General features: G+C 38.5%; 1 protein-coding gene across 1 annotated transcript; it reads left to right on the top strand.

The window, feature by feature from the left end:
* The first annotated feature begins 6,278 nt into the window (after nt 1-6,278).
* LOC149530468 (small ribosomal subunit protein uS11z-like) lies at nt 6,279-11,633 on the top strand. Its single transcript, XM_089808716.1, has 5 exons — nt 6,279-6,350; nt 10,682-10,727; nt 10,874-10,959; nt 11,073-11,202; nt 11,310-11,633. Exons 1-5 carry the CDS (start codon nt 6,348-6,350, stop codon nt 11,375-11,377), a joined length of 333 nt encoding a protein of 110 aa, XP_089664842.1. The 5' UTR covers nt 6,279-6,347; the 3' UTR covers nt 11,378-11,633.
* The last annotated feature ends 338 nt before the right edge of the window (nt 11,634-11,971 follow it).

Genomic DNA, 11,971 nt, shown 5'->3' with positions numbered 1-11,971 from the left:
AACTGTTAGCCCCATCAATCTTTGGAATGAGAGCCAAGAAGGTAACATTTAAAGACTTGAGCATTTGTTTGTTCTTATGTGATTCCTAGACCACTTCAAGAAGTTCAAATTTAATAATCTCCTAAAATTCTTGGAAAAATTCAATGGGAAAACCATCCAGGCTCGGGGCTTTACCTTTGTTCATACAAAAAACCACCTTCTCCAGATCCTCTAACGAAATAGGCCGTAAGAGATTCCCATTCATACCATTTGAAACTAGGTAGGGAATACAATAAAAAATGGTCCTTGTCTCCACCATTGGAATTGGTTCCTCCTTAGAGAAAAGTTGGGAAAAGTATCTAATGGCCTCTAGAGAAATATCCTCTTTGGAAGAGAGTTGAGCTTGAGTAACAGAGATGAGAGAGGAGATAAAATTACCAGACCTGCTGACTTTAATTGTGTTATGAAAGAAAGTAGCATTCCTATCTCCCTCCTGCAGCCAATCCACATGAGACTTTTTGATGCAGGAGCATCTTGCATGGGAAAATAATTTTGTTTTTTTGTTTTTTGGAGGAGACAAAAAGTGACAAAAATTAGAGGAGAAATAATAATAAAATTAAAAAAAGAGAAAAGGAGAAAAAAAGAATTTCTATTTTCGAGGTGCATAGGTGGCGTGAATAGAAAATTAAATAAAAATGGTTGTCATTCCATTTATTGAGGTGTGTAGGTGGAATTCTAGAAGTTTTTGGACACTTTATTAAATCATACATTTAATATTTGTTGGGCCACATGGTGGTGCTTAGTTGTATTTGGGTGGGAATTAAATATTTGTTTTTGATTAGGAAAATAGGTTTTACAGGGATCCTGAAACCCAAAGTTTTACAGCATAAAACTACTTAAAGCAGAAAAGACAGAAAAAAAGCTGACTCAAAAGGCCAAAAACAAAAAGGCCCGAAGCCTGAGAAACAAAGGCTAGGAACAGAGCTTGGCGGGCAGACTAGTGTCCCTTTTTTTCCATTGCCCGCAGGGTTTCTGCAGCGTCACTTTCCTTCTGGTTGGCCTCTTCCTCCTAGATCATGGGGAGGAAATGCATCTGGTCCCCCTGACTTTCCTGGATTCCAGTCTCTTTCTGAGGATCTTCCTGGCTGGTTCCGTGCTCTGTACTCTGCTCCACGTTCCCCACAAGATTGGCATTGGTCAGATAGTCCCCTAGATTAACAATGTTTTCATTCAAGGTATGTAGGGTATCCATAATCTGTTTAGTCACAACCTGGTGGACGGAATCCAGTCTTTGGACCTTCTGCTCGAGCCGGGTGATTCTGTCCTTCTGATTGTCTCTGGGGTCCTAGCTTCTGTCTTTTTCCTGGCTGCCCACCTGGTCTTTACTACCTCTGGCCTCATGATCCTTGACATCCCCCTTGTTGTTGGTCTGGTTGGACCTGTCCTTCAGAGTCTCAATTTCCTAAAAAAGCCACTTAATGGAGCAGAAATTGTCAATCAGGCTATTCTTTGCATTGTTGAGAAAGTTGAAACCTGTTTCATGAACATTGTTAGAGAGAACTAGAAGAGTCGAGTCAAGGAGCTCGTCATAGTGGGTGCTACTGTCAAGATCCCCCAACACCTAGATTTTAGCAGGTTCTCTAACAATGCCCATACTAACACTATCCATATTGAAATTGCTCCAAGCTCTTCTCTTATTTTTCCTGATGGCCTCCCCCCCCTTTTCAACCATGATTTCTATCATCTCTTTTGGGGGCAAAATGGGGACCTCCAGGGGGGAGGTGGGCATAGTAGGGCTGGGGGGAAAATCAACGTGGTCACTGAGATGATCATGGGTTGGGGTTTGGGGTGGGGGAATTAAATATTTGTTGAAAGGTAGTTGCATTTACCTTTTATCCCACATTAGTTGTGTTGGTAACATCTTGGATGGAAAGTGCCTACTTAAGCAAGGCACATGAGCATTTCTAATGAAGCTTCAAGGCGTGATCGCTTCTTAGTAGAAGCTTGGAGAGAGGGAGAAAGCGGAGGGTGAGTTTTCCTGAGTCTGTGGATGGAGCGCCAAATGTGAGGCAGTTTACAATAAGATTGTGGTGGAGTTGCAAGTTTGTGAGAAGAGCTAGTGGTTGTAGTTTAGAAATAAGGAGGTTGCTTGGTGGCTTGTGAGCACAAGTTGAGATCTTGGAGGTTTCTACCTGAGTGTGGATCCGGACTAGCTAGTGTATGGGTTGGATCTTGAGGGAAAACTGTTATTGTAATTGCTTTGTATTTGGTCGTAACTGGGAAGGCCTTATAGCCTGGCACATTGCATGTAACAATTATTTAATGAATAAGGAGTTGTGATTTGATATTAGATCTTGCATTATTATTGTGTCTTCACTGTGTGGTTATATTGTTGGGGGGCTAAGACATCTCCTTTTGGGATTTTTGCCTTGCACTACATCACTTTTGCTTCCAAAATTTTTTCTCTCAAAGCTCCCATTCCTCTAACACCCTTAGAGCTAAAGACCCAACAATAATCAAATCCACAATCATTCCTTGGTCCCTGATCTGGCAAGTGAAACTGTCTAGCTTAGACTAAGCCACCAACTTTTGGTCTTGAAGATTCCCAAAGCACTATTTGTTCCACTTTTTAAGCCTAAATTTCACATGTTGAAGCCTCTTCTCGAAAGAGAACATGGTAGTACCATGAGAAGGCCTACCCTCATGAAACTGTCATGAGATCTTGCAAAAAGGGATCTCTTAACTACATTAGCTGAAATTTGAAAGAAGGATTTTTAGTAGCCTTAAAGGGAGTGACAGAAAGCTTAATAGGCCAATGATTAGAGCTTCTCCAATCAAGAACTTTCGATCTAGTAGACCATCTGACATCCATCCAAAAGCAAGAAACTAAGAACCTATCTAGCCTTTCAGAAATAACCTTTGTCCCGTTCCTTCTGTTATTTCAGGTGAAAGTACCATTGCTAGGTTTAACATCAATGAGATTCAAAAAAATAATATTATCTCTAAGCATATTTGAAGAAGTGCCCAACCAAGAAACCCCACCTCTCTTTTCTTCTAAACTAGTAACAACATTAAAATCCCCCACTACAATCCAAGGGAGGAAAGGATCCAAGGAGTGAACAAAGGTGATGTGTGACCACATGAGAGATTTACCCTCCAAATCATTAGGAGCATAAATATTAGAGAACATGCACCTTTCTCCGGTCTCAAAGTGGGAAGCAATCAAAGAGATAGAAGACCTACTCGAAATCCACCATAGAGGGGTCACCTTCCTAGGATTCCAGAGACAAGCAATTCCACCAGAGCTACCTTGAGCACCCACTCCTTGCTAGCTACCATGGGGCCACAACTTTGGCCCACAACAATCCAAATCATCAACTATAACCTTAGTTTCCTGAATAAAAACAATATCTAGACTATGAGAATCTATCAATCTATAGAAAACCTTTTGTCTTGGGATATTATTCAACCCCCTCATATTCCAAGAGAGAATAATTATTTAGAAGGTTGAGAGAAATGGGAATCAATGGGCTTCACAAACCCTGACTCAACTAATGTCTCCCATATCATCTTAACCTTCTCCTGGTCAATCTTCCTTCCGCTCTTGGCATACTTCTTTGAGGACCCTTTTTTAAAGGCTTTTGGTGTAAACTTAAAGTAGGTGTAGCTTTGCTACCTTTTGTGATATATGGCATCGCCTTCTGAATAAGGAGAATAGAAGCAATGTTATTTGAATTGCCTCCAGGTTGTGCCCCCTCGAGGACCCCCACAATCCTTCTCCTAAGATGACTCATCCAAAAGAATTGGTTGACCGTGTTTCTCTTCTAGTAACTAGGCTAGACTCCTTACCTCCCCTGGTTGGGTCCCTTGATGAGATCCACCCCTAAGGGTAGATCAAATGGTATGCCTTCCTCTTGCACCAAATCATCCAGAACATTAAACCTATTAAAAGTGCCATCATTTTGTCTATCCATCCAAGTTCTTCCCTTTTCCTTTGTTGCGAGGCATAACTAGGACTCCTTGTTTGTAGATCCCTCTGGCATAGGGGCCTTACCCTTATCATCCTTAGGGTCCAGAGCAATAAAAACCAATGGTTGAGAGATTTTATTTCTAGGACACTTACGTTGTAAGTGCCCATACTCATGACATATCTTGCATCTAAAAGGTAAGGTCTCATAGTCCAATTGTTGAACCCAAGGCAACAAATTATTAAGATGAACCTCAACATAAATTCATGCATAAGAAATTACCTTACGATCTTGAGTCTGTGTAGCCGAACCTACAAGTTTCCCAAGCAATAATGAAATCGAGTGAAGAATATCCTCTCTCCAAAATTCTAGAGGTAGCCTTGGTAGACGAACCCACACTGGTACCCGAGAGGGGTTCTCCTCAGAAAAATTAAATCCTATGTTCTAGGGTTTGATAAAATGCCCTACCTAGTTAAAGAAATATGGACCACCTTCAAACACCTTATTCCTGTCTGTCGTAGCTAGAAAATAGTTATTGGTAGTCAAGAGAATCTCCACATCCCCCTTAGGATTCCAAATCCTATGTGCCCATGGTTCCAACATAGGAAGAGAGAGACAGAGACCCAAAAACTTACAAATGAGTGCATGCTTGCTTCAATATTCCTCTAAAATCTGCCCAAGTTGAATAACCAATACTAGTCAATCATCTGATCTCTTTAGACACCCATTCACCTTTTTTATTCAAATAAAACCCTTCGAAGATGAAGCATCAACCCCATTTGGGATATTATCAGCCTGGCCTTTAGCCCCATCCACATTAACATAGAGGAATCAACCATCTCCATATCAGTGTATAAAGTTTGTGATGCAAGGATCTCTGATTGCCCCATGACCTAAACCCAAAGAAACCCTATCCCCAGAATATGAAGTCCCCTTACCTTCAGACACCAACAACTACCATGCGCCATGCATAGCTAAAGAGCGAAAGCCACACACCCTAGGCCCAACCCTACCCCCAATCGACCCCGATCCCCAAGCTTCCACCAAAAAACTCCACACTAGCTCCCACAAACACACCACCCCCCTCTCCACGCATCAATAACCATCCATAGTTGGCGACAAGGAAGCCACAACCTCGTAAGCAAAGAAGAACACGTCGAGGAAGAGTGGGCTTAAGGCATGCAAACCTTAGCTGCCCTAGACACAACGATTTGCACTAACGCCATCGTCATTCCTCATATAAACAACCTTCAACAAAATAACTCATAACATTTAATATAGGATATAATGTTAATTTTTAAGAAGCATTATTAATTAATTTTATAGGATTTAATTGATTTTTTTAGTTTATTTTTATTTTTAGCATTCTTACCATATTCAATTATACTTAATATTATTATCCAACTAAATTTATTTTCATATAGCTATTAAATTTATTTTTTAATTGTTAGTGATGATTTTTTTTATATTTACCTTTTATTAAAAATGTTTTTGATATAAAAGCAACCAAAACAAGGGGGCTGACCCTATACAACAATAATGAAACTACTAGCAAAAAATCAACAGAAAACCAAATAGACCTCTTAACGAATTACCCTTTTATTAAAAGTGTTTCTACTATACCTGATTATATTTAAAATTATAATATAATTAAATTTAGTTTACTCTATTTATCAAATTTATTTAATATTATAATTGAACTAAACTTTTCTTATAACAAATACTAGCCACTATGTGGCAATTGTTTTTGTTGTTGCTATTAACATCAAAAACATATATTCATGTTGTTAAAAAAAGTCCCTTTCTAAGAAAATATATATTAAATAAAATAAACTCCAATTTTTAAGATTTATAATAGAAACATTCATTTTCCAATTAAATTATTTACTAAAGAAAAATCAAAATATAATGTTCAATGAATTCATTTTAATTTTTTGATCTTTCAACTCTTTTTAAACTTCTAAATTTTTCCATATATTAAATGTATGATAGCTAAAGAAGAAAAAATTACACTAATAAACTTTGATATATATATATATATATATAAGAAAGAATTGGTCATACTAAGGCAAGCTTAACTAACTATATATATATATATATATATATATATATATATATATTTAAAATTTAAAGAAAAAAAAAGAAAAGAAAAATTAAAAGAAAGAGGAAAAGAAAAACTAAAAAAAGACTATCATAAGATTTTGGGAGCACCATATATAGGTAAACTTCCCTTCATACGACCAAGTCTTTCATTTTAGGGTTTTTAGGGTTTTATTTCAGGCCTTTTGCTTCGGGTTGTATATAAATCTATTTTTCCTCCACGAGGGAAGGAAGAGAAGGCATAACACAAGCAGCGGCGGACACCAGTCACAAGAAGATCTAGGCTTGGAACATCTAAGAATGGTAAGAATTACCTGTAAAACAATCCTATTTTATTCCATCTTCTCGTCAACAAAATCTGTATCCGTCCAGTCCGCTATTAACATTGTATCCGTCCAGTGTGCAGAAGTATTACGACGCATGATAATTCTAATTGGAATGAATCTCTGTGCAATCATCTAATTGTTAGCAAATCTTTTTATTCTTAATGGACATAGTCTTAGTTTGCTTTAGCTTCCTCAAGTGTATGTATTAGCAGGGGTTACTTAGAGATAACACCTTTTCTATGACAACAAAAAGGACACAACACAAGAAAAACATCGAAAAATGTCAAGGAAAATCTTTACACTCACCTTCCCAAGAACATCCCATCAATGTGCCACTTTCAGGTCGTCAACATGCAATTTTATCTGATCCTCCTTACGAAGTGAATAACGAGAATTGGCATTTGAAGAGGTACAGTAGCTTGAACAAGATCCTGAAGAAATTAGAGTATTACAATTAGTCCTTGCTTCTAAGCTCCATTACAATTTTGCGTTGCTAGCTCAAAAGGGTGCCAAATTACCTTATGGCTACGACTTATCCAATATTTGTGATCAACCTATACTTTCTGCCCCTCCATCCATAGGTATTTCCATTCCACAAAGCTCTCCACTAGTGAGCCAAGTGGCGTCTCACATTTTATCTTCATTCATCTCACAACAAACCAGCTCTCATGTTGTATCCAGTTACCAACAAACTTAATCAATGGCTTTCAATATCTCTCTTACCAACAGAGTCAACCCATGACCTCTCATACCTGTTCTTATTACTATAACTAAATTAGCTATAGTCATCCTCTTGGCTTTGCTCATTTTCCACCTAGTCAATCTAAATTAAAACAAGTAGAGAAATAAAATAAGAACATAAAATAAGAACAAAATAAGAGACACGATTTTATAGTGGTTAGACAGTTGCCTACATCCATTCTCAAGCAGGGAGTCCCTTTATTGTTCAATATCTGATACACACTTGCATAGACTGCAAAAAGTTATTTATGCAGAGAGCTTTGAATACAAAGAGATAGGAGAAAACAAAAGTTCATGTGACTGTAGGGCTTTAAACTTCAACAAGCTCTCCTGTGAAGTCCAACTGGCACAGCCATTCACTATGATATCCCTTGCTTCCTATTTCGGATCTCCGAGAACAAATAGGGCTTGAGAAGATCTCAACTTTGCCATACTTTATTCCAGCACACTCCAAATGAGTCTTATCCAAATCAAATCAGAGATAAAAATAAATATCTTCTCCTTGGTACTGCTACCTGTTGCTCACATAGTTTGCATCATTCTTATCACTGTTCTTATTCAGGACAACGTTTTCATTGTCAGTCACTGCTGAGAAGGTTTGGCTGTCCTCTGCTATCCAAATGTTGCGTAAAAGCTTGTCCATAATCATAATGCCGAACAGCTTACCCACATCCTTGAGCTCCTCCAGCGTCAAAGTATGAAGCGAGTTTTGCTGAGGCAATTGCTTTAATTGTGAGCTCTGTTCACTGTTAGACAACAACGTAGTATTAGACCCATAAAACACTGTTGAAAGGACCGAAACTGATTGGATCCCACATTGTCTGCAAGGCACACCAACAACTGTGTATATGCTTGAGCTGTTTCCCGGTGCAGATATTGGTTATAACCTTGATACGACTCATATCCTCGAGTGCTTTCTTGTCCTTGGTAGTTTTGTCCATACCCCTGAGCCGCAGCTTCTTGAGACTGCTGGTACTGTGAATACTCTGTTTCCACTGTGAATGCTCTGCTAAGTTCTTGTCTAAAAGCACCTTTGTTTCCATGATTTTCTTCAGCTGAAAGTTGTACGGTATATGAATTAACAGAAAATCTTACTAAGTGCGCAAGGGTTGAGGATCTGTCTTTGATCTGCGACATTATCCCCAAGAGTAGTGTTATAGCCTGCAAGTTGAGGAGAAAGTCAAGTCACGGGGAGTGCTCTCAAGCCAAGAACCATGCGTAGTGACACCTGGGGCATAGGTTGCCTTGTCTTGATTCAACCCTGCTATCTGCATGTTCAGTGGGTTGTTTGTCCAAACGACTCTTGGTGATTGGTTGGTTCGGATATAGAAAAATCATGTTCATTGTTGTTACCACTAAATGATGAGGACATTGAAGAATCTAATGCGTAGTTGCCGATTTGTGAAACGACAGTCAGATCCATGGATTTGGGATTTTTTTCCCAATTATGATTCGTGGAGGATTCGTGCATGTGTGTGTGGGTGTGTATATATATATATACACACTAAAAAATGAGAGAAATATATATAATTCTAAAACTAAATCATTTCATAGCATGAATCAATGGTTCTAGTATGGATCTACGAATCTAGTATACTAGATAATTGATTTATTTTCACGATTATAAAGAAAATCAACACATTCACATTGAATTACTGAATTGCAAAATGAAATTATGATCATTGCGGATCCTCGGGTTGTGGCTGGATCCTTGAGGATCCATGCCTGTGGATCTGTCCTTGATTCTGCCTGTGGATCCATCAGAACTGCAGCTGCGGATCCTGACGGATCCACAGGCAGAATCAAGGATCCTGCCCGGATCCAAGCACGAATCCGGATCCGGATCCGGCCTGTGTTGGACGAATCTGGCAACTAAGATCTAATGCTGTCATAGAAGATTCTTGCATAACATAAGATACCCATGCCTTCTCTCCAAAATCAAGAACATAAAACAATAGATGGTGATCCCACACCTCCACTTGGGTATCATCATTTGCAACAACGCATCATCTTTTGTACCATCCACATCTTTCATCATTCCGGCTGTAATATCTTTGTCCTCTTTGACACCAAAAGAGCCCTTGCTGCTTGACACCATGGCTTCTCTCTCACCTCTTCCAATGAATCTCCTCTCAGGGAAATTGTCGCCAAATGAGTATCTATAAACAGGGGCAGGTGCTTCTTTGTTAGGATTGACCTCTGTAGAGTAACCCAGCTGTAACATCCTATGAACTTCAGAAGCAGACGTAATTGGATCATTGAGGCTGAAGCCAGAAGTAAGAAAATCCATTTCATAAATGACCAACAGCAGGTCCTTAATAGATTGCTAGTCTTGTCTGCCTCTGCCTCTTCTGCTAGTCTTGTGGCTTTCCTATGCTGCGCATCACCTGTGCATTCAAGAATTGCACTAAGCTTAAATTTGACATCTTCTAAATCTTCTTCTGACTCAGATTCAAGCTTGTTTTCTCTGCCATCTTACCAATGGACATAGAAAACTCTTATAGTTTTTGTAGGCACAACATCACTCTCTGCTGAGCCTAAATTTCTAAGAAATTTGACAATGACAGAATCAACTTCATCTTCTTCCATCTCTGCTCAATCTCGCCTTGGCTGTGATACCAATTGTAAATTTAGAACAAGTATAGAAACAAAATAAAAACAAATAAGATCAAAATAAAACCACGATTTTATAGTGGCTCGGCAATTGCCTACATCTGCTCTCAAGAAGGGAATCACTTTATTATTTAATATCTGATACACACATACATAGACTGCGCACAGTCATTTATACAGAACTCTTCGAGTATGAGGAGATCAGAGAAAACAAATGTTCATGTGATCTGTTGGGCTTCACATCCCTACAGCCAACCCCCCTGGGAGCCTCTTTAATTCGACTCAGTCAACCATTTTGTTCCGGTTACATCCCACAAAGTCATCCCTCAAGGTCAACTGCCTTTCTTCAATTACAAATTTACAACCTCAATTTATTACCACAGCAGGCACTTAGGGATCTTCTTTGAGAGCCTTGGAACAATTTACAATGGTAAGAATGAATTCACTGGTCCAATCTTATTTTCTTCCCTCTCCTCTATGACAAGAGTATATAAACTTGTTATTAGTCTGTCTCTGTCCAGTTCTCTGTTACACTTGTATCTGTCTAGTGTGCATAAGTATTCTGACACATGATATTTCTAATAGGAACGAGTCTCAGTCCAAACATCTAAGTGTTAGTAAATGTTCAGGTCTTAGTGGACACAGTCTTTACCCTGCTTCATTTCCTCAAGTTTATGCATTAACAGGGGCAACTTGTTTTGAAAGAACGAGCATTTCTAAATTGCTATAATTAACTATTTTTTTCAGTCTGGGAAGAAGAAGACCAGAGAAGTTAAGGAGGAAAATGTTACTCTAGGACCTGCAGTTAGGGAAGGAGAGCATGTGTTTGGTGTAGCCCACATATTTGCTTCTTTCAATGATACATTTGTGGTAAGCTGTAATTTGTGGCTTGTGTCATTGAGTAGCCTGGTTTTCCTGTAGTAATATATAATTCTAATTTTCTTTCCTGTACAGCATGTTACTGATTTGTCTGGAAAGGAAACACTTGCCCGTGTTACTGGTAAAAGCTCTTTGTCAACTCATTCTGGGTTTAATTATTCTCTTAAAAACCTACATGATTCTCTTTTATAAGTTTCTTGTCATGATAACAAGCTGGCATTGTTCAATCTTGGGGTTGCTAATAAATATCATATCTGATGGTATTAGGTGGCATGAAGGTCAAAGCTGACAGAGATGAATCATCACCATATGCCGCAATGCTTGCTGCACAAGATGTCGCACAAAGGTGCAAGGTATATTTCAGTTGGTTTTATCAACACAAGGGTCTTCGCATAATTACCAATTTACCATATTGAAGTACATAGTTTGAATAGTAAACACATGACATGCAAACTCTTGGTTGCAGGAGCTTGGCATAACTGCCTTGCATATTAAGCTTCGGGCAACAGGTGGGAATAAGACAAAAACTCCAGGACCTGGAGCACAATCAGCACTGCGTGCTCTTGCTCGATCTGGAATGAGAATTGGCCGCATAGGTGAAGATGTTTGTTATTATGTGATTTGTATCTTGAAATCATTTGGTTTAGGATGATGCTAAAAGCACAGAAAATTGTGGATTTAACTTAGTGCTTTTCCCTGACAGAGGATGTGACTCCCATTCCAACGGACAGTACCAGAAGGAAGGGTGGACGAAGAGGAAGGAGGCTGTAGTATTTTTCTGGGATGCTGTTATTTGTTTTGGCAGTTTAGAAGTTAGTGTTTTTTGGTGGAACATGAAGTCAAGAGGGCTTTTCACTTGCTAAGTTTACTCTAGTACATTGCGTGATTTGCAAATGCTAGAGTACATGTTCTAATTTCAGTACTTCAGGTCTATTTTTGCCTAATTCAGTTGTACGAGTGTTATCTAATATTATTCTGTAAAAGAACTTGGAAATATGGTGTTTTGTTATAGAACTTTTTGGCAAAACTCTTTGCAATTTGATTGGAATTCTCACACATCTAGTTTATAGAATTTAGTAATGCTTTTGTTCTCTTAATCTTGTATGTTTTTTTAATTTCTTAAAACTTCACCCTTTGTGGTACATAACCAGGATTGTCTCTGTTAAATCTTTGCTTTTTTATTGGAGTTTACACACATTTAGTTTATAGTATTTAATAATGCTTTTGTTCTCTTACTCTTGTATGGTTTTTTATTTCTGAAAATTTCACCCTTCCTGGTACATAACCAGGATTGCTTCTGTTATTAGACTATGATTTTTGTTCTTATTTAATTGATATCCTCAACCAGTTGATTGGGAAGCACCA

This window comes from Cupressus sempervirens, chromosome 11, assembly GCF_028749045.1.
Source record: "Cupressus sempervirens isolate cs-2001-9-10 chromosome 11, ASM2874904v1, whole genome shotgun sequence".
NCBI lineage: Eukaryota > Viridiplantae > Streptophyta > Pinopsida > Cupressales > Cupressaceae > Cupressus > Cupressus sempervirens.
Note: the sequence above shows the minus strand (reverse complement) of the source record. Positions and strands in the feature narration are given on the sequence as shown.